Source organism: Onychomys torridus, chromosome 1 (genome assembly GCF_903995425.1).
Source record: "Onychomys torridus chromosome 1, mOncTor1.1, whole genome shotgun sequence".
In the NCBI taxonomy this organism is placed as follows: Eukaryota; Metazoa; Chordata; class Mammalia; order Rodentia; family Cricetidae; genus Onychomys; species Onychomys torridus.
This window is the reverse complement of record NC_050443.1, coordinates 45,998,475-46,021,546: the sequence shown is the minus strand read 5'-3', so window position 1 is coordinate 46,021,546 and position 23,072 is coordinate 45,998,475. Positions and strand designations below refer to the sequence as shown.

The following is a 23,072-nucleotide window of genomic DNA, read 5'->3' as shown; positions in this document are numbered from 1 at the left end:
CGGTCCTTGAAGACAGAGCTCTGCCTGCATCTGCCTTCCTTCTTCAGGTTTCTGCTTCAAGTGCCTGCTTGGATCCCTGCCTTTACTTCCCTCAGTGGCTGCCTGTGACCCACAGATGTAAGCCAAATAAAGCATTCTCTCCACTATTTACTTTTGCTCAGTGTGTTTTATTACAGCCATGGCAAGGCAGCAAGGACATCCAGGTTTTAGATGAAAGGATGCACTGTTTACATGTATGGGGCAAGCTTTAATTCAGGGTCAGTGAGAAGAACGACCCATCAATCCTCAGATCACAGATCGCTGTCTCTGTAAATTCAAACACCTCAAAAGATCTTCTGAAGGCACTGTGTGTGCAGAGACATCCTTTTAACTGTCCCATCATTGTGATAAAACCAGAAAGCCATCCTCTGTCCCTCACCAGGACTCAGGGAAGCTACTGCTAAGCTCCGAGACCCCACTGAGCCACTTAAAGCTGCTGCACACAAACCTGTAAACAGTGGTCGTTGGAGTGTCGACTTTCTCCTTCAGAATCCGGCACTTAAATTTATTGTACTACAAAAAAAAATGTTTACATATTATTACAAAAATGTTTTAATGGGAAAACTATTCATTTTAAGAAGATCTGAGAGACACTCTACTCTGTTCAAGGTGTTGGGACACTATGGACATGCTGTGCTCACAGCAAAGAGCAACACTGTCCAGTACAGGACTCCAGAGTCACATGGCTGGTAAAATCTCACATATAACCATGCTGTGAGTATAAACACATAGGACCACAGAGGTAGAATGCATGTATTTCTTATATCAGCTATGTATTTAAAATTAATACCATCTTTGTTTTACTCTTAAAATGTAGCTGTCATGTGATTCAAGGTTATACACTTGGCTCAGATTCTATCGGACAGTACTCTTCTAGAAGATCCCATTTTAACTACATAAAATAAATCCAGTTCTTAGGTACATTTCTATGACTTTCATAAAAACAAAGTTTACATTACATCATTTCATTTGCTAAAAAGCCATGGTATCATTAATTACAGTGAGCATACTAAGGTAATTCACCCTTTTCTCTGTTTTTATTGCAATAATCACAGTATCAAGTATTAATTCATATTAAATAACTAAGAAAGTTGTTGGGAGAAAAAAGCCTGCCTTTGTACAATGTAACTGTTTCATCCCAATATATTCAAGTCAACCATCCTCCTTCACAAAAGCTGGTATGGTTAGTTCTTAGGAGTAGCCGAAAGGTCAAGGCAGCCCACAGAATGGAAGTAACATCTGTAACTGGCTGATGTGTAGAGACTGACACCAGGAACATATAAGTTGTTATAATGCAAACCCAGCCAGAAGTGAGTCTACTGTCATTCAAAGACAGCTACCAGGCCTTAGCAGAATGTATACAAATGGCCAGTAAGCACACTGAAAGAGGCTTGGCATCGTTATGTCCTAAGAAAATGCAAATCAAGACACTACTTCATACCCAATGAATGGATGTTATAAAAAACAAAATCCAGAAAACTAGATTTGTGGGCAAGAATGTAGAAAAGCTGTACAGACTATAAATGGTGAGACTGCCATAGAAAATGCTATGGAACATCTTGAAGAATTGAAAATAGAGCTCCTCATGATCCAGCAATTCCATTTCTGATATATGAAGTACATATATACATATATGAAGTAAAATCATCATTTCAAACAGAAATCTCTATGCTCATATTCATATCAGTATATATACAATTGTTAGGATGTAAGCAATTCCAGTATGTATTGACAGATGAACTGACAAACACAAAGACACACACACACACACACACACACACACACACACACGCACACATACATACGCACGCGCGCACACGCAGAGGGGTTTATTATTTAGCCTTTACAAAAAGAAAAAAGAGAAAGAAATCCTGACATAGTGACTCTTGAGTGCCTTACAGTGAGTGAAACAAGCCAGTCACAAAGGTAAATAGTGTGTGATTCACTGAACTGAGGTTCTTATCAAAGTTCACAGAACAGTAAGCAGAGGGCTGCATGCCAGGGTGGGTAGTGGAGGGAGTGGAGAGTTGGTCCTTAATGGTAGAGTTTTCACTCTGAAGGTAAAACCATTCTGTGAGTTGACAGTGCTGATGTTTTCATATATACTTAGGGCCACAGAATTAAAAAATGGTTAAAATGGTAATGTTACTGTGGTAGCTTGAATGTAATTGGCCCCCAGCATCGGGAGTGGCACTATTAGGAGGTGTGGCCTTGTTGGAGGAAGTGTGTTACTGTGGAGGCAGGCTTTGAGGTCTCCTAGGCTCAAGCTGTGCTTAGTTCAGACCACTTCCTATGGATCAAGATGTGGGAACTCTCGGCTCCTTCTCCAGCACCATGTCTGCCTGCACACCACCATGTCCCACTGAAACTGTGAGCCACCCAATTAAATGTTTCCCTTTATAAGAGTTGCCATCGTCACGGTGTCTCTTCACAGCAACAAAAACCCTAAGACAGTCACTTTTACATATTTTGCCACACAAAAAGGAATAATTGTACCTTTAATCAAAACCATCTAGCTCTTAAATTCAAGCCCCTAAGCTGACAATGCTGTACTTTCAAAGTATGGGTTTTCTTTGATATGTGTGATTTAAAAGGAAAAATCTAATTTATTTAAGTTCATTGATCAAAAAAAGAGACACCCTTAAAGTTTTATGCAAGTCACTCTACATTAGATATTTAAAACAAATAAGAAAATTAATTAAGAACTCAGAAAGGGGCTTCTGGAATGTTGGCTCAGTAGTTAAGAGCACTGGCTGCTCTTACAGAAGACCCAGGTGGATTCCCAGCACCCACATGGAGGCTAACAAGCATCTGTAACTCCAGTTCCAGGGGCTGCAATGTCCTCTGCTGGCCTCCACAGCCACAGCATGCACATAGTGCACAGATATACACTCAGGTAACACCTATGCACATAAACAATTTGAGGGGAGGGAGGGAACATAGACTGGAGGAGTTTGTGTAGGATTATAAATAGATATTGTTGGGAGCAGTGGTCAGATGTTTTAGTTCCACTGTTAATTGGCCATACTTTCTGCTTTAGAATTAAACAACACTTCATTCTCCAAGTGGATCAGTAATTCCAGCAGTGCCATATTAATCATACTCCAAACTGATCAAACCTAGAAACATACATGAAAATTACTCTCCTGGCTCTTTACCTGCCTATGATTGCCTGAAATGTCTCAGAAAACACGAGGGAAATGGCACAGCATGTGACCACTGACACCCCACAACAGCTCTGCAGACTGTACATGTGACCACTGACACCCCACAACAACTCTGTGGACTCTAATGTGACTACTGACACCCCACAACAGCTCTCCAGACTATACAACTGGCAGCTGGGCAATAGTCAATTATTTGCAAGGAGGGACATGTTGTGGAATATTTGATCACACTGTGAAACTCCAAAAACTGTGTTAATAAAATTAACCTTGGATCAGTGGGCAGAGCCAGCAACTAGTTGATAGGAATTAGCCACAGAGAGGACAGAGAATGGAGGACCACAGATAGAGAGACACACAGGAAGGAACAGGGAGAGACTTAGAGATTTTCTGTCTTTATTTTTTGTTTGTTTGTTTGGGATGAGTGGAGAGATGCTTCTCTTGCTAGTCTCCCACCAAAAAGGAAGGTCAGCTGGTTGCTTCTCAGCTTCTCTGAGCTAGCAGGTTTTCACCCCAGCATCTGACTCCTGAGTCTTAACTGGTAAATAGTGATAGAGATGTAGTTAAAAATCTATATTTGGTAGCTGCTGCCAAGCCAGTGCCAGGGGGACGAGAAATCCTACCAGGCAGTGGTCTGAGCTGCGGGGTGCTGACTGCAGTGCGATGGGTCACAGATGGTGTGAGGAGCCCAAAACAGCTTGACCACACAGCTGCCATGATAAGCTTAGAAGTCCAGACACAGCTTCTGGCAGGCAACCCTGGAGCCAGGGAAAGCCATAAGCTCACCCCACCTAGGGAGGGCCTGCACCTATGAGGAAATACCTGACATTCTAAACATTCCCTATACCCCTAGATAAATGTCAGCCAATCAGGGTTCTAAACCCTGGAAATCCCCTCACCCCAACCTCTGCTATGATAAAATCCCCACCCTGCTTGGGCTCTGGGCTCTCTGCTCATGCCAACTGGACAGACAGAGAGAGACCAAGCTCGGAGCTAGAAGATAAAGGCTCTTTGGTTTTACGGATGAGATTTGGTCTCCATGGTAGTCTTTTGGGGGTACCTACAATCTGGGCATAACAATGGTAGTTAAAATATTAGTAGATTCAGGTGTGGCTGCTAAGCCAACAGAAAAACAATAGGAAAGAAAAAGCTAGTCTATGTTAACAGCTTTTAATATTCCTTCCTAATGAGAGAACTTTATGCTAAGTTTTCCCAGTTACCTTAAACATTTCCAGGAGTGAGTCCTTTCTGGCTTCTAATCTTTCAAATGGTTGCTTCTCTTTGATGATAGTTTTGCATATATTCTCTAGGGCAGACAACTCAGTGCTGGACACTACTCTAAAAACCAAAGAAGAAGAGACACTGAGCTTCATTACTATCTTCCAGATGCCATCTACCCCTTCCTCCTTGGTCCTACAGCCTTCACTACTAATTGATACGCTTTCTAAACCGAGTTGGTGCTTCAGGCACGTACACTTCTGTTCAGAAAGCTGTGTGATGGGGTCCCCATATCCCCACCCTTGTTGGATGGCAGGAGCTAGCCTCACAGGAAGGTGTGTGTGAGCAGCATTAGGAAGGCTGAGAGCCACTGCCTTAGACTGTCAAGTAAACAGTCAAAAAGTTCTTGTTGCCCACATGAAACTGGGGTATGGTAACAAGAGAGGGCATTATACATGCTACTGTGATAACAGAGTGTCTTGACCTGTAACCGTGCCTTCACTGTACTAATGATGAAGGGGCCTTCCAGAGATGAAGGCATTACTAGAGGTGTGGAGCTTTAGCCCCAAACCTCACTCCAGAAAGGGACAAGGGATAAAGGACTCTATTAACAATGGCCAGTGATTACACTGAATATGTGCATGTTTCGAAACATCCATTGAAAATCACTAAACAACAAGGCTCCAAGAGCTGTGAAGTAGGTGGTACAGCCCAAGAGACATGGGAAGGACCACATCCTTCTTGGCTGCTCATCTGTACCCTTTGGAATAGCCTTTATAATAAGTCAATAGTTTTCTGTAAGCCAGTTTACCGACTACTGAACTCAGGTAGTGGGTTGTGAGTCAGACATGTAGAAAGCCTCAACTTGAGACTGGCATCAGCAAGTGGCCACCTTATAGGCCTGAGGCTTGAGTTGAAGGTCTGGGTTAATGACTAGTTGGTATCCAGAAGGCTGGAAAATCAGTGTTTACATGGGGAAAACAAACAAACAAAAACCTCATATACTTAGGGTCAAAGTATTATAAATAAACATACTCTAAACCAGTGGTTCTCAAGCTTTCTAATGCTCAGACCTTTTAATACAGTTACTCATGTTGTGGTGACCCCCAAGCATACAATTATTTCATTGATATTTCATAACTGTATTTTTGCTACTGTTATAAGTCATATTGTAGATATCTTATATGCAGGATATCTGGATATGCTCCCCTAAAGGGGTTGCAACCCACAGGTTGAGTACCACTGCTCTAAACTTATTGGTGAAAACAGTTCAGATGGGAGAAGACTATAAGAAACGGTGACATAAGCCAGGTATGGTGGCACGTGCCTTTAATATCAGCCTGTGGAAGCCAGCCTAGTCTACAAAGTAAGTTCCCAGCCAGCCAGGGATATACAGTGAGACCGTGCCTCAAAAACAAACAAACAAACAAAAATTGAAAATAGAAACAAAAACAGTAGCTACATATTGCCAGACATACTGTTCAGGAGGCCATTACACAGTCTGAGAGTGATGGGCAAGTCAAAATGCTCTATATGTGCCCAAGCAAGAGATGCTGTGAGCCTGAGTGAAAGCAAAAGTGAAAGAAGACAGGAGTCTGAACTGGACAGGGCTGCTAGACGGGTGGTGAGGGACATCATGGGGAATCTCAACTGGACAGGGCTGCTAGACGGGTGGTGAGGGGCATCTTAGGGAGTCTGAACTACACAGGGCTGCTAGATGGGTGGTGAGGGGCATCATAGGGGATCTGAACTGGACAGGGCTGCTAGATGGGTGGTGAGGGGCATCATAGGGGATCTGAACTGGACAGGGCTGCTAGATGGGTGGTGAGGGGCATAGGGGATCTGAACTGGACAGGGCTGCTAGATGGGTGGTGAGGGGCATCATAGGGGATCTGAACTGGATAGGGCTGCTAGATGGGGGTGTTAGGGAGCATGGAAGAATTAGAAGGACTGAAGGTTTCAGTTTTGACCACTGGTAGAGTCCCTGGGACTGTGAAGGAGACAGAGCAGGGGTGAATGAGGGCAGGGCTACAGGGCTATGATTTCTAGCCCAGGCCTACTGAGTGTGAGACCCCTGTGAACCACCACCTGGCACTCAAGTGCGTGAGACGTTCAGTGAAGTTGACAGTGCCTCGACCATCATGAGCAGAAGTGGACAACTGCTCTCTAGTGTGGAGCACATGACTCTGGTTTGAATTAGTGACATGATGTAGCAAGTATATTGAAAGTTACTCTCCAATCTAGGCTAATATAAAAAAATTTTCATAACTGGCTAATCACTTGATAATCACACAATGAGCTATGACTGAACTATAATATGAAGCCATTATAAAACAATGGCATGTATAGAACCCAGCACTCGGCAGCCTTACCTGTCCTCAATGAACATGTCGTAATAAAATCCATTCTCAATGGGTGGGCCGTAGCACAGGTGGCCTCCATAGTAAAGTTCCATGGCCTCCCCCAGGATGTGAGCACTGGAGTGCCAGTACACCTGCAAGATGTGGACAGTTGATATCACTTTTGAGATGGTTAGACTTGGTGTAGTAGTCAAGAGGGAGCTGTCCCTCATGGGATCAGGTATTCGAACCCTTGGTTCCCAGTTGATAGCAATGTCTGGGGAGATCTCAGAACCTTTAGGAGGTGAAGCCCGGCTGGAAGAAGCATGCCACTGAGGCAGGCTTTGAGAGCTCATAGACTTGCCTAATTTCTCATTTGCTCTCTCTGCTGTTAGCATGTGGATGGGAATGTGATCAGCCAGCTTCCTACTCCAGCCACCTGCTGCCACACCTCCCAGCCATAATGGATTGCCCCTCTAGATCCCTAAGCCAAGAGAAACTTCCATAGGCTGCTTTTGGTCATGATGCTTTAGCACAGTGACAAAAAATAACTAATAACCTTGGCATATTTTAATCAGAAGTTATACAGTTCTTTACCATCCAGAAAGCCTGATAATATAACCTCAGCTAACCATAGGTGCGTTTTTACAGAGGCAATAAGTCAGTTGAAAGAAGGCTACAAGCTAAGGTGATATGAATATCATAAAACATGTGGCACTTATCATATAAAAGACTGCATTTACAAGTATTAAAAGGATTTTTGTCCAAATTCTCCCATGGATATTAAATTACAGGTGCATACATATAAGAATTGACTAGGAATTAATTTTGAATACACACTGATTTAATAGCTAAACATTTTACCTAAGGAAACAATTATTTTAAGAAATAACTAACATGGGCTACTTCTCTGAGTATACATTTTATGAATACTCATTAGGTATCATTAAATGCCATGCTATAATTTTAAATGTTGAAAAGCAGACGTGTCATCACCCTTGATTTCAATGGATGGCTTTCCCGTAATTCTTATATCAGAAAGCCCCGACTCTGGCTGAGTGGTTTTTTCTTTTTCTTTTTCTTTCTTTCTTTTTTTTTTTTTTTGGTTTTTTGAGACAGGGTTTCTCTGTGTAGCTTTGCACCTTTCCTGGAACTCACTTTGGAGATGAGGCTGGCCTCAAACTCACAGAGATCTGCCTGCCTCCACCTCCCAAGTGCACCACCACCGCCCGGCTGGCTGAGTGGTTTTTAATACTCACAGCCTGAGCTTCCTCATTGTCAAACATCAGCAGCTCTACAGTGGAGTCCCCTTCCAAAGGGCGGTCCAGGTCCCATAATATACCATTCACTTTGGCAATTACTGTATTTTCAGCCAATTCTCGACTAGTAGGAGAAAAACCATTTGAGGTTAACATTTATCACATTATAATTCATTATAAGAAAAGCTTAAAATAATTTTCAGGGCTCAAAAAGGATAATTAGAAAGTACAAATATGAACTAATAGGATAGAGATCTTTTATTTTGTAACAATTATTTTATGTATAAAAGGCATATACATTTGTTATTTTTAAAACTTGAAAAATAAAGAAAGCACAAATAATAAAATTAAAATCTCATATAAATCTTACCCTTATTCCTAGAAATAACTGTTTATAACATTTTGCTACATCACTATCTAGTCTTTTTCTATATCAGCTTCTTATCCACATTAAAAGAAAAACTGTAATTCTATAGTCTACTTTTTTGTTGCTATGCTATCAGCCAGAGACCCCAAGCAGTCTAGAAGTGTCCCGTTTACTGAGGAAGCCCCAGCTTTTGCACTTTGGTTTCCTTAGGTCTTTCTCTCTTAGGGGACATGCACAGCCCTCAAAGCATGTGCCTCCTTGTGCCCTGTAAGTGCACAGGAATAGAACTGCAGGCTGAGGGCAGGCACCGTCACAGATTTATGATAAATATAGTCTAGTACACTTACACTCACCCTAAATGGTTTTTCAAATCTTTGTCAGTGTGATATTGAAGACTGGTGCTTTGATTTGATGATTAATTTACTTTTAGTGAACTGTCTGCTGCACTTACCTATTTTCCACAGAGACCAACCATCCATCCATCCTCCTTTCCTCCCTCCCTCTCTCCCTCCCTCCCTTCCTTCCTTCCTTCCTGTTTTAAAATAACTTTCATGGTTTGAAAACTACTGAGTAATAAAGTTATAAGGCAAAGCACGAGATGGGAGTGTGTGATATTTGTAATCATATATCTCAAAAATGACTGTTAACAGTTTGATCTGTGGTCTTCCATAATCTTTTATACATACACCAATATAAAATTTTTAATATCATCCTTTTGTATATGTTACTTTGTAACCCATTTTGTAAAATTAACAATAAAGATGGCATTGTCTTTATCTGTGGACAGATTTCCAAAGCACATTATTTAATCATTACAAGAGAACCAAGACTTGCTGAACATCTTGGTTACATTTTGTGATTTTGGTTTATTGTTGCTGTAATGAACATTCTTGAACACACACGTTAGTAGCCATTCTTTTATCAGGAAAAAAATTCAAAGTAAAACTGTGATGTCCAAGGCAATGAACTGCTAATGGTTTCTGTTGGAATACAATGCCAAGCTTTCCTAACAGCAGAGGCACAGAGTCCTTTGCCACTGCTCTCAAGCTAGGCACTAAGACATGGTATTGGACCTCAACAGAGTTCTAAGAAACAGGGCATTGCCCCTCTAAAAAGAGGGGAACCACATCAGGGGAGAATATTACACTCTCTAAAACAGTAGGTACCAACCCCTTTAATGAGGGTCCCCTAAGACCATTGGAAAACACAGATATTTACATTATGATTCATAACAGTAGCAACAATACAATTATGAAGTAGCAACAAAATAATTTTATGGTTGGGGGTCACCACAACATGGAGAACTGTATTAAAAAGTCACAGCATTAGGATGGTCAAGAACCACTGCTCTAAAGGGAGGCTGGGCCTTCATCTCCAATGAGGGTGGCCCTCGAAGACCAATGCTTTCCAAAAGCCCACACTCAAACACTCAAACATCTGCAGACAACCATCGTGATATCCTACCAAATGAACTTGTAGATGTAGATAGAGATGGAAATGCCCAGAAGCTAAAGTACTTATTTCTGTCACTGGGGTCTCAGGACTCACCCTATATGTGGCCTGATAATGCAGCATGGCATGTACATGGGCAGACTTCATCTCAAAGTCAGGGGACATTCCTAGAGCCATGGCTAACCTCTCCAGCTGCTCTGTAACATGTGCTCATCTAAGATGCCTACAGAACCCTAAGCAAAGCAGGTTGATGAACCTTCTCAAAGACTTACATATCTTCTGATAGGTGCTGACACCTTCTCTGGGTGGACAAAAGCCTACCTCATTCAGACTAAAACAAATTTATTCTCTAGAATAAAACTTCCAAGTTTCCACGGCTTCAAAAATCATCCTGAACACAGGTGTCTTCCACCTGCAAACTCTTGAATGGTGCAGAAATTCTCTAGGAAACAAACACGGATGCCTTGACTTCTTAAAGACACAGGTAAGTCCCGCTGACAAGGCTGTCAGTAGCTGTAACCTGCCTTCCTTTCCATGTCGTTTTCATTCTTTTTCTCACGTCACTGTTGCTATAAAATATGTACTCAATGCTACAACCCCACACCACTTCCCTTTTACTCTGCCCTGGATACTCTACTCCTTTACCTGACTCCTTAAAACGTTCTCGATAAATAACCAAGGGATCTCACCCTTGGGAACAAGGTATATGAAGATTGCTCTCAGGGGCCAATTGTAGCCATGGCTTTTCTGATTCTTGCCCTTTGGGGACCATTCGTTGGCACAACCATGTTGTTCTTGTTTGGACCAGTGTCTGCAGCACCCTTGTAAAATGCGCGTCTTCTGGAATACACCAGTTTTAGAGTAGACTCCTTGTGATGCAGGGATTCCAGTAAATCCCTACCACACCCTAGCTTCTCCACAAAATTAGAATAGGGTGAGAGTTTCCTGGTCCTTCTAGTCAGGGCTATGCCCCTAATCACTGTGTAAGCAGTTCTAAAAACTGGATCACTCTCTTTCAGCATCCCCAAAGGATCTCTGGGACCACAGCTCTCAGGGGGTGACTGAGGCGGGAGTGTGGGGTGGAGAGTAGGGTGTGTGAAGGCTAGGCTGTAAATTAGCACATGAAATCCTGCTGATGGAAAAAAAAAAAGACTACCACCAAGGAAAATGGAGAAAGGCCAGTGATTCAATGATCCAAAAGCCTGTGTGTGATAGGGGACTCAAAAGTTCCAGTTTTGTACTGTGTTTGCCACTGAGTGACTAACCTTTCTCCCAGCTCTGTCTGGGACTCCCTCCTTGGAAGTGTGCCGTTTGTTAGTAAATGTGTGTTCTGGCCCAATGCTTTGCTCCTAGACAAAAGAATCTGGAAATCTGGCAGGTGTCCAGGTGGCAGGTGTTCCAATAATCTCCACTAACACCAGCATGGTGGCTCATCTTGGTTGTCACCTTGACACACCTGGGAAGAGGGACCTCAGTTGAGGTCCTGCCTCCATCAGATTGGCCTGTGGTACATCTGTGGGGTATTCTGTTATTGCTGTAGGAGGCCCCACCCACTGTGGGCAGTCCCACTCCTGGGCAGGCAGACCTGGGCAGGGTAACAAAGGTGGCCAGCAAGCCAAGGATAAGCAGCACTCCTCCACAGTCTCTGCTTTAGTCCAGCCTCGAGTTCCTGCCTTGGCTGCCCTTCACAACGGACTGTGACTTATATGCCAAATAAACCCTTGCTTCTTTCTCCAAGTTGCTTTCGGTTATCGTGTTCATCCCAGCAACAGGAAGCAAACAGGGTGAGCAGGAACTTCCATCAATCAGGACTTTATTAATGTATCTAGTTCCTAGGAAGGACGAGTACTATTCTGTGTCTGATACAGTGTCGGCTTGTATCTTTAAATCACAATTTGAAAAAACTGTAAAAACTTATGAAAATCACTTGGGCATGAATACAGTCAGTGTGGATGGCCTGTCAAGGGTACAATATTTTTTCTCTAGTACAACATATACTTTATTAGAACGTTATAATTTGGACCTTTTACACAGGAAGAGATCATGATCTTGCATTTAATTATGTGGTCTTTTTAGGAGTCAGAGGGAAATACTCATTACATTTAATTTAGTTAGCTAGTCGAATAAGAAAAAAAGGTGATGCCAAGTGTCTTGAAGGTGCTGCTTGACAAAGCTCTAGTGTCTGGATGACTGGGACTCACCCTTCACTGCCTTTGGTGGAATTTGCTACACAACTCTTGCCTATGTCTTGGGGTTTGAATTCCCGGCTGTCAAGAGCCCCTCACTGAAGGCCAGAGCTGGGATAATGTCACAATTCTTATAGAAGCGGATGTTAAGAATAAAACTTAAGGTAGCTCCTCAGGAGAATCAGCTATGCAAGAAACTGAATCTTCATTAGACCCTATTACTTAAGTGGCATTAGTAAGCACGAGTCATAGGATTTAGAATAAAAATCATTAAAAAAAAATTTTTTTTTAAAGAAAAACTTAGGGAAATTTTAGAAGCTGTCAAACTATAACTGGATCATAAGGTTTTCATGTTCTGCCTCAAAACCACAGAACTAGCATGGACAGGAAAAGATTTTGATTATAAAATTAATGGCAAGCCTTGGTACCCTCCTGAAGACAAAGCCAGCAGTTTTAGGAGTCTTGGTGTTCTTCTATCCTCTGCAAAATTGTGATAAAGATAGTGACCATACTGAGACAGGGGGTTATGACAGTGACACAAAAGCAAATCTTCTGTCTCAGTGAACTGCCTGGCTTCCTGAACAGACTTGTCAGATCAGGACTTTTCTGATATTGTAGAAGGAATCAAGAGCAGACAGAGCACAGAACTTCAAAAGTCAGAGGAAAGGATAGTGGTCATATGTCAGATATAAAAGAAAAACACAAGAAAGAAAAGAAAAATTAAACCAGGGCTGAGGGATTGGGTTTCCATAGAAAGATCAGATATTCATTATAGTAGATTAATAGAACAACACAAGAGAAGCTTGATATAAGAGGTGGTAGGAAATAACTTCTATTTCTACATCTATTGACTTGGTCTAACTTAGAGACATCCTGCCTAGCATTTCTGTAACCACAAAGCTTTACAATGCCGGTTTTAAGGAAAAAGTCACTGAGTTAAAAGAATTGATTTTATCATGTGAGATTTTAGTTGTCATGACATTTGCTTCTTTTACTTTGATATGCTTATGTAACAAGGAAGAATTTAGAGAAAGTATGTACCATGGGAAGGCTTTGTAATCAATGAATAAAATCTACAAGGAAATGATTTTGTGCATAAATAAACCCTGTGAGAGATGCAGGTTGTCAGAGGAGATCAAGCCATACCGAGACGTGCTTCCTCTCTGTCCATCTCCCATAAAACAAAACTAAGTGTGCCATGTCTGCTTTCTCCATCACCGCTCTTGCATCCACCCGCTTCAGACCCTGCCCTCATCCGGAGCTGGACTCCAGCAGGAAAAAACCTATTTTAGTGGTGTCTAAGAAAACCTTTCAGTGGGCTCTGGCACAACTACTTAATACTATAGTATATCCTCTCCAAATACATTCACAACAGGTAGGGAAGGAGGCAGATAGATACACAAGGAGTATGTGTGTGTGGGTGTATGTGTTGCACGTGAGCGTGCTTAAGTGTGCATGCGTGTCTGTGTGTGCCAGGGGTTCTTACCTAATCTCTGTGGCCACTTGGTAAGGTGTCGTTCTCCACCTTTCTCCTTGCATTGTTTTCCTGCCAGCCACCCTCACGGTGATCACACTGCTTGCATTCTTTTTTTCCTGAGTAGCGGGTAAGAGCTGATAATCTGTCTTCAATGCTTCAAAGAGCTTCAATCTTTCTTTTATAAAAGTAGGTTGCTTCAGCTGAAAGTCATTCGCTTACAGTCAGGTGGACGATTCAGCCCACTGAGCCAGCTGCTCAGCCCCACTTCCCGCAGTGTCCTACTCTGTCCACACCCCTCCAGCAGACCCCTCCCCTTACCCAACACCTCTGAACACTGCACAGACCTCTCCTTCTCTCACTGTTTACAGTATATTTGTGCAAGGTTACACAGTGCAGCACTTCTTAATATCCAACCCTTGGTATCCTCAGGATTGGGTGCCTAGACCCCCATGGATGCTTGAGTCCTTAATAAAGTCACATAGTACTGATACATCTTCTCACATCATCCCATATACTTTAAGACATCTCTAGATTACTAAAAAACAAAATACAGTGCTTGGAAAATAGCTTGTTATACTGTACTGTTTGGGGAATAATGGCCAACAAAGTCAATACAGAAGCTTTTTTCCCAAGTATTTTTGGATTTAAAAATCCACAAACGAGGAACATGTATCTGCACATGGGGGACAGCTGTGTCCTCTCAGTCTGTCTCTCTAGTTGTCTGTCCTGCATCTGTCTGGTCTATATAGCTAGACTAGAATCTTTGAGGCTAGGTATTCCTCCTTTGTGCCTAACAAGGGCTGAGTCTCCATAAACCCTTGCTGGTTGTTTTAATACTTTCTTTAAAAAAAAAAAAAAAAAAAGAGCAGGTAATATTAAATCAGAGCTGTTATTTCACCTTAAAAATAGTGGAGAGCATTTTAAATCCAGGCAGTGGCTAGCTTGACTCTAGCTCGGCTCTACATCAAGAGGTTACTGATGTGGTCCAAACAGTAACTTCATTGGTAATTATCTTCTTCCCCCAGTCCTGCAGACCCATATTTAAAATGACAAGGAATAGTGTGTGTTGTTTCTATAGCAACGACTTACCTCCCTGTCGGGCTCACTCTCTCTCAGTCTCTTCTTTTTGGTGTCCCTTTCTTGGTTTTGAGTAGGAGGCTGAAAGACAAATGGAACGTCAACGACAGGTAGGAGGAAAACATTTGAAACTTAAAGAAGGAGGGAAGCCAGGCGGCTCAGGGCAGGGGCTCAGGGCAGGGACCCCCAGGTTTGAGAGTCCCTGATGGGCTATGGGAACCAAGACCTACTTACAACCCTCGGGGGTCAAGTTTCAGAGTTCAGACCTTTCTGTCCAAGGACATGAAATATATTTTGACTTTAAAATGCCTCAAATCAAGAGCTAGGGATGTGGCTCAGTAGTAGAGCACTTGCCCAATATGCACGAAGCCATGGGAATACACGTCTCTGTGCTTCTCTCTCCCCACTAAACTTTAAACAAATAATGTCACTGGAAAATATGTGGCTGCCACCAGACTTTCATAGCCTGCCACCAGACTCTTTCATTAGATGTGGCCAGTGCACCATGCTTACCCTTGGCAAAGAACAAAAATACATCCCAATTTTAGAAAGCCTTCAGAACTTAGAAAAATTCTTTCATAATTTCTTATTTAATAATCTTCCAAAACATGGAAATAGTGTAATCAAATAATCCTGCTAACACATACAAGCCCTCAAAGTAGACTGCCAAAACAAGACAGTAAAAATAACCTGTCGTAGATAGCGCAGAACCAGCCAGCAGAGGGAACAGAAATCGTTGGTCCCCTTCCCCCAGGGAGACCATGAATCCTAAACACTTCAGCGGTCTTTTAAAAAGTTTTATTTGACATAGTGTCTTGTTACACAGCCCTGGCCGATCTGGTACTCGCTATTAACTCCAGGCTGGCCTCAAACTCTCAGTCATTCTCCTGCCTCAGCCTCCAGAGTTCTGGATTCGAGGCATGCCCCCTCAGTCGTCTGTGCCACCGGAGGGGAAAAAGTGTTGCAAGTCTCTCCAACCAAGAGCTGAGAAATTGCCCCAGCTGGTCAGTTAGGAGGTGGGTGAAAACCTAGCGGTTCCCCAGGCCGTGGGCAGCGGGCAGGGCGCCGGCGGGGACACACCCTGCATCCCTGCCCGCGCCCGCCGGGGTGCAGAATGGGAGACGGCCGAGTGCGTGCGCCCGGGCCGGGGCCCGCGAAGCCCGCCGGGTTACCTCCTGCGCCGCCGCCCGCCGGGCCCCGGGGTCGCGCTGCTCCGCCAGGCGCAGCCGCAGGCCGGACAGGCGCTGGCGCAGGTCGCGGTTCTCCGCCCGGAGCTGTGCCACCTCGCGCGTCAGGCGCGGGCCCTCGGCTGGGCCCCGCTCGGGCCCGCGCAGCTGCTCGTCCCTCAGGCGCTGCACCTCCGCGCACAGCCAGCGGATGTCCTCCTCCTGTCGCTGCAGGCGCGAGGCCACGGCCTGAGCCGCCAGGGCCTGGGCCGCCATGGCAGCCTCCCTAAGTCACCCGCGCCCGCCGGCCCAGCTAGAGTGACCAGGCGACGGGGCGGAGCTGAAGCTCCTCGGGAGGCGGTGTCTGTGGGGGGAGCATCACAGCACGGGGCGGGGCGACGGAGGAAGAGGGGCGGGCCTGAGGCTAGGTATCCCTGCAAGGGGCGGAGCGATGCCTGGGCAACGGTGCAGGGGGCGGGGCGATGGCCTATGGGGGGAGGGGCTATAAGGAGGTCAAGGGGCGGGGTCTGAGCCAAGCATCGTGAAGGGGCGGGGAGATGGGAGGGGCCGAGGCGGGGCAACATTGCAGAGGCGAAGTGATGAGACCCGGCTGTAGTGTAGGCATCAATGCGGAGGGCCATGGGATGGATGGTTGGGCAAAACTTCAGGTAGCAAGGAGAATGGGCATGGGAAGGGGGCCACGGGCAGGGATGTGGCCAACGTTGGGTGCACCGTAGAGAACTACGCTCTGGATGGACCTAGGCACTAGGAGTGGGACCACTCTATGGGCTTCTCTAGCCTCCGGAGGCGTGTCCAGGTGCTACTGGAAGTGTGCTCAGTCTGTTGAGACTGGAGTTGGAGAAATTGAAGTACAGAGGAGGTATGTCGCTTGACCAAATTGTCCAAAGTGTTGGCAAAGCCTGGATGAAGTTCTCTTATTCCCCTCTTGAATTCTTTCAGTCTCCACAGTGTGCTAACAGGTTCTGAAAAGAGGCCATTGAAAACGGACCTTCATGGCCACCAAGGCTGTGCAAACACAGCAGCCACTTGGCAAGGACACACAGAAGAGCACTACAAAAACTCCAGCCTGACCAGCACAACACTGCTAACTATTTGGGTCTAGAACAAATACTGTCCGTAACTGTCCTGACAAGAAGGAAGATTATTTTAAGTAGAAATATTTGTGCTATCAGACTATGGAAACAATAGTCTGCAAAGAATTAAGTTCCTCCCCCGACCACCACACACACCCCAGGCAGCTCATCCTGGAGAAAGAAAAGGCTGAAGCCCTGCTACACTCCTCCCAAAGGAGGAATTATCCTGGGGAAAGAGTTCACACAGCCCTTACAATTTACCAGACCACCTTGCTGGCAGACTTGGACTGAGCCAATGATGGGGGCACACCTCCAGCAGCACTGCTTAATTGTGTATACCTTTAGTCTGCTACTTAAACCTAAATCTCATATTAGTACCCCAAAGATGGACCCCTGCAGTAAATTCATCTTCCCACTGTAAACACAATAAATAAATCCTCTTTCTCTGCTTTCCACTGTTCACTGCCCCCTTAATTAGCATGTTGTAGAGGCATAGCTGAGCTTATCTGGTTGAGACATTCAGCATCCAGACTTTGCCTTTAACAACTCCAGTGATAATTTCACATGCGACTTTGTATCTCTTATGACCATGAGCAAGAAGCTTCCTGTGGTAGGAACACAAGCTGACTTTTACTGTTCTTAAGTCCTAGAATATGCCAAGACTTGCTATTTGTAAGTAGTCACTCCTTACAGCTTCATCATAAGAGATTAGATTCAGGTATAATGGAGAAACTAAGGCACGGAGAATGTATGTCACTTGACCAAGGTCACAGGGCTACTGTGTACAGAGCTGGGTTCCAACCCAGACATCTGGTACCAAGGTCTAAGTAGCTACTCTGGTGTCTTTCACAATTGGTAAAATTGAGTCAAACATGTCTTGTGGTGTGATATGGGTAATAAACACCACAAAAGTTCTGAAATGAGGTTTATTTTGGGCTGGGATAGTTCAGAGGGTTAGAAATGGCTCTGGAAAGTGACAGTTGGGTGATGTCAGAAAGGTGGACAGGCAGGTGGACAAATGTTACTCTAGAGAATTCGGTGGAAGGAGCTGAGGAATTAAGTTCATTAGAATCACAGACCACTCCTAGCAAGAGAACCCCTTGTTTGCCATGTGGAAATTGAAAACCACCCAATAAGCAACTGTGGGAAGAAGAAATGCAGTTGGGTGTGGTACACACCTGTACAGCACTCCAGGAGGTGGAAGCAGGGACGTCAGTGGCTCAAAGCCATTCTGGGCTACATAGCAAGATCCTGCCAAGATTTAAAAAAAAAGGAAGGAAGGAAGGAAGGAAGGAAGGAAGGAAGGAAGGAAAAGAAAGAGGGAAGAAGAAAGGGGAAGGAGGAAACAGAGAGAAGAGGATAGCTCAGTTGGTGAAATGCTTGTCTTGTAAGCATGGGGACCAGAATTTGATCCCCAATACCATGTGGTGGTGTATGCCTGTATTTCTAACACAACACTGGTGGCCAGAGGCAGGTGTATCCCCAGGGCTTGCTGGCCAGCCAGCTTATCCTAAATGGAAAGTCCAAGTGTTAGTGAAAGGCTTTTTTAAAAGACAAGACAGTGGACTCCTGAGGAATGACACCCAAGGCCTGTGCGTGCGTGCGTAAATGCATACACACACACACACACACACACACACACACACACACACACACACACAGGCAAGAAGAGGGAGGAGAGGTACAGAATTTAAAATGAGGATAATGAAATACTAGGAATGTAAGGAGTGCATGCATCTGAGAACATTATAATAACTAACATCTACATTGACGAAAACGAAATATCAGAAGTTAAAAACTCTAGAAAATGGCCAGCAAGACAAAACAATTGATCATAGCAAAGAAAACTACATAGAGTTACTACATGTTCATGGGTAATTGGTTCATGGGGGAAGAGCCCTTCCCCAAAGATATCCCATAGATGTTTAAGTCTTTTATATAAAATGTTCAAAGATTTGCACTTAACTTATGCACACAATCTTGTGTTCCTTACATCATCTGTAGAGACATACAGCGTCTAATAAGATGTAGCCGCAGTGTAAATTATAGTGTTGTATAGGAAGGAGTGAGAAGAAAAGCATGTCCATGGTATACAGCTTCCATTCTTTCCAAATACTTTCAGCCTGGGGTCTGGTGAGCTACAGAAGCAGAATGAACAGAAACAAAGGACCTATTATTGTACACATGGCTCTTCCAACCCAAGCAATCTCACCGCTGAGAATTAACTCTGAAGATACATTTCTAAGAACACAAAAAAGTATTCAAACAAAAACTCAACTCAGGGTTATTTGTGCTTGTAAAATTCCACAAGGAGATTGGCATCATCAGTTTTAATACACAGACCCAATGGAATACTGGATAGCTGTTTAAAATGCATTAGGGAGATCTCTGTAAATCAATACAGAGTCATTTCCTGGAGGTACTGTGACATGAAAAAAGCTAAGTTCAAAAGAGATTATGTGACATGTTACATGCCATGCAGGAAAGGAGAGAAAACAGAGCATGTCTGTATCTACTTACCAGTACAGAGAGAGAGTGAGCGGTAAACAGGCAAGCAGTGAAGTCAGCTATCTACAAAGGACCAGGAGAGGAGGAATGGGCGAGAGCAACAACAGAGAACCTGCATCTGGCTGCATCCTTTGTAGTCTTGACTTGTGCAGGCCTAGAAATAGTCTATGTATTTAAAACTGAAAAAGCATGGGATACATTGAGAGAAAATTGAAGCAAACAAATTCAAATTACTGTCATCCCAATTGAAGACAGTAGAGAGGAAGAAAGAATGGGTGACCCTAAACAGTCTTGGCCAAGGAAGGTTGGAAGAACTGTGAAGAAACGCTGACATCATTTTAGGACAAACGGGCTCACGTGAACAAGACTGAGTGAACTGACGTGGGGATCTGGCATTCTCACTGGAGAAGAAAGCCATTATGCAAGGAGGGGAGTGAAGAAGTAGATACCTGGTGGCAGTTAGGACAGCTGGTGTCAAGGTCTTGACCTCTCACACCTCTCCACAGTAGAGGAGCCAGAGCTCCTGGGAGGAAGGGTTATACAGAGGTTGGGCATGCAGGTGTGAGATAAGACTGGAGGAGCCTGTCTTGATGGAGATTGACAGGGCTCCGCACTACATGACATCACTTTGTCCCAAGAAGATAGGAACCAGCTCACAGGGCTTCGACTAACCAAACTGGGGCCATTTGAACATAAATATACTTAAGTACCGTAACAAATTCTAAGCCACTGAAAAATAGTTATTCATATATTCATACAAATAATTCTTTGAAACCAAAAGAGAAGCAGAGCTTAGTTCATAGACCAATGTCAAAGACTAAATGGAAAATCAGCAAGCAAAACACCTAACCTCATAAAATAAAAAATAAGCATTTTAATTCAAAATATTAATATCATAAAAGACTAATCCCATAGAAAGGTTCCAAATTAAAGAGAACTGTTGTCATGACAATCAAATGCAATATCTAATCACACACTGAGTCCTGGGTGGGATAGAAACTGGGGGTGGTACCATCCCTTGCCAGATGGCCCTAAGCAGTATAAAAGGTAAGCTGAGCAAGCCAGGAGGAGCCAGTCAGCAATATTACTTCACGGCTTCCGCTTCAGTCGCTGCTTCCAGGTTCCTGTGTTGAGTTGCTGACTTCCCCTCATAATGGACCATAAAGCTGTAAAATGAAATTAACACTTTCCTCCCTAAGTTGCTTTTGGTCAGAGCATTCTATTCCAGCAATAGAGAGCAAGATAAGACAGCTAGATAAGATACTATCTTATCTTGCTCTGTAGTCTTTGTAAAACAAAAACAAAAACAAAACAGGCTGAGGAATTACATCTAGTCACAATGTAACTTATATCCAAATGGCTCAAGAAAGAAAATTGTAGGAGAGTGAACAGATGGTGCAGGGAAGGTAAAATAGTAGCGTCAAATCTAGGCTTCTTGTCTCTAGTTAGGGTCTCTATTGGTGTGATGAAACACCATGACCAAAAGCAAGTTGGGGAGGAGAGGGTTTATTTGTCTTACACTTTATCATCACTGCTCATCATTGAAGGAAATCAGCACAGGAACTAAAACCGGGCAGGAACCTTGAGGGAGGAGCTGATGCAGAAGCCACAGAGGGATGCTACTTACTGACTTGCTCATCATGGCTTGCTCAGCTTGCTTTCTTATAGAATCCTGGATCACCAGCCCAGGAGTGGCCCCACCTGCAATGGGCTGTGCCCTCCTCCCCCATCAATCACTAATTAAGAAAATGCCTTACAGGCTTGCCTACAGCTAGATCTTGTGGAGGCATTTTCCTAACTAAGGTTCCCTCCTCTCAAATGGCTTTAGTTTGCCTCAAGTTGACATAAAATTAGACCACACACTTCTTAAAACGCCTATCAGATTGTGTTACTCCCGTGGGTAAAGGCTTCAAGAGCTTTCCACTGCAAATGAAGCATGTTGATTCCTTTTGGTGTTGCTATGATAAAACAGACTGACTAAAAAGCACCTTAAGTGTGGAAGGGTTCATTTTGGTTTGAAATAAACAATTCAAAGTTCACAGGTACAGCCCATCATGGTGGGGGAGGCCTGGTAGCAGGAAATTAAGGCCGATGGTCACATGACGTCCACAGTCAAGAAACAGAGAGTGATGAATACCTATGCTTAACTCACTCTCTCCCTTTTTTATAGTATCTTATATATCATAGATATATATATATCTTAGGACAAAAAAGGATGCCACCCATAGGGGACAGTTTTTTCCAACATCAATGAATCCAATCAAAATAATCCCTAGAGATATCATGTGATTCTATATCTCAGCAGGTTATCAATTGAGATAACATCATCACATATAGCTTCCTATCAGAACTTACTATGCCAGCAAGACCAACTGGCCAATGCTCTCTAACACTGGCCTGTGTATGACCCCATCCCACACTCTAAACCCCTTTGCTAATTCATCAAGCTCTCAGATCCTCAACTCTGCTCTTTGTAGTAGGCACTCATTAATATTTTCCGTCCTCACCCAGTATCTGACTTCTCAACTTCGCTCAAATCTGTGGGGTGTATGTGTGTGTGTGTGTGTGTATGTGTGTGTGTGTGTGTATGGTGTGTGGGGTGTGCGTGTGGGGGGTGTATGTAGGTGTGTGTGTGTGGTGTATGTGTGTGTGGTGTGTGTGCATGTGTGTGTGTGTGTGTGTGTGTGTGTGTGTGTGTGTATTTGTGTGTACATTGTACATGGAAGTCAGAGGACATCAGGGATCAGTTCTCTCCTACCATTTAGGTCCCAGATTGCCCTCAAGTCATCAGGCCTGGCAGCAAACACCCTTACGCACAGAGCCACCTCTCCAGCCCAGGATCTAATTTATTTCCATCCTGGAGGCTTTAGCTTAGATGCCCCCTCCCTACTCTATTTGAGGTAGCTCTGCCCATATTCTTTCCAGCTGTGTGGTATCACTAGTCCATGCGTTTATTTGCCTGCTTGAGTTTTACCTGACCCTACCTGTACCTCCTCCATGCAGTTGGGAGGTAGACTGTATTATTCATCATAATTCTCTATTATGCATCCAACACAAAGAGGGTTGCTCTGTAAAAGCTCTGAGTCAAATTGGCCTGCAACAAAAGATGTGTTGCCAGGGTCTGGGGGTGGGGTGTGAACGGAGAACGGAGGTGTCTAGGACAGTGAAGCAGTTCTTCATGGCAGTACAGTGGTGGGCAGTGTTGTTCATTCTTCCAAACACATGGACCGCACAATACAGCGTGAACCTGACTGTGCCAGGGCCCTGGATAGTGACATCACTGGAAAAATGCAGGCTGCTGGTAGACGCTGCCAGCACGTGAGGCCACTTGTGGGAAGGGATGTGGACAGAAAGTGAGGCCATATGTTGGGAGGGATGTGGAAAGTCCATAATTTTTTCTTAACTTTGGTGGGAGCACAAGAGAGCTGCAAATCACTGACTTTAAAAAAAAAAAAATCTAAAAACCAACAACAAACCTAAGAGGCTGGAGGCCACAAAATACCACAAGATGGCGCCATTTCTCTCAGACGTTTCAATGAGGACCCCAATTAGGGAAGTTTGTTGGTGCTGAGGACACAGCTGGGATTGTGGTTTCTTCCTCTGTCTTGGCTCTGAAGCCCACAGGCCTTCCATGGGTTTTTATTAAGTGTAGATTATATTATTACTCAGACAAGGTGAAGCCAACAGATCAGCAGACAACCTTATTGGAAGACAGCTCATTACAGC

The 23,072-nt window shown here is 43.9% G+C and overlaps 1 protein-coding gene across 4 annotated transcripts in view; it reads right to left on the bottom strand.

Annotated features, from left to right (window-relative positions):
- The window catches only part of Tars3 (threonyl-tRNA synthetase 3), a 54,350-nt gene extending 38,200 nt beyond the window's left edge, over window positions 1-16,150 (bottom strand). For 2 of the 4 annotated variants that reach the window (XM_036184855.1, XM_036184847.1), the window contains exons 1-7: window positions 15,751-16,149; window positions 14,591-14,659; window positions 13,511-13,701; window positions 8,020-8,143; window positions 6,794-6,915; window positions 4,424-4,541; window positions 488-552 (exon numbers count right to left, since the gene is read on the bottom strand). In XM_036184855.1, the coding sequence (XP_036040748.1) occupies window positions 488-552; window positions 4,424-4,541; window positions 6,794-6,915; window positions 8,020-8,143; window positions 13,511-13,701; window positions 14,591-14,659; window positions 15,751-16,020 (959 nt within the window). In that variant the 5' untranslated portion in view covers window positions 16,021-16,149. Of the gene's footprint in view, window positions 1-487; window positions 553-4,423; window positions 4,542-6,793; window positions 6,916-8,019; window positions 8,144-13,510; window positions 13,702-14,590; window positions 14,660-15,750 lie in introns of all 4 variants that reach the window. The other 2 variants (XM_036184862.1, XM_036184838.1) reach the window with 2 other exon arrangements.
- Window positions 16,151-23,072: the final 6,922 nt, after the last annotated feature.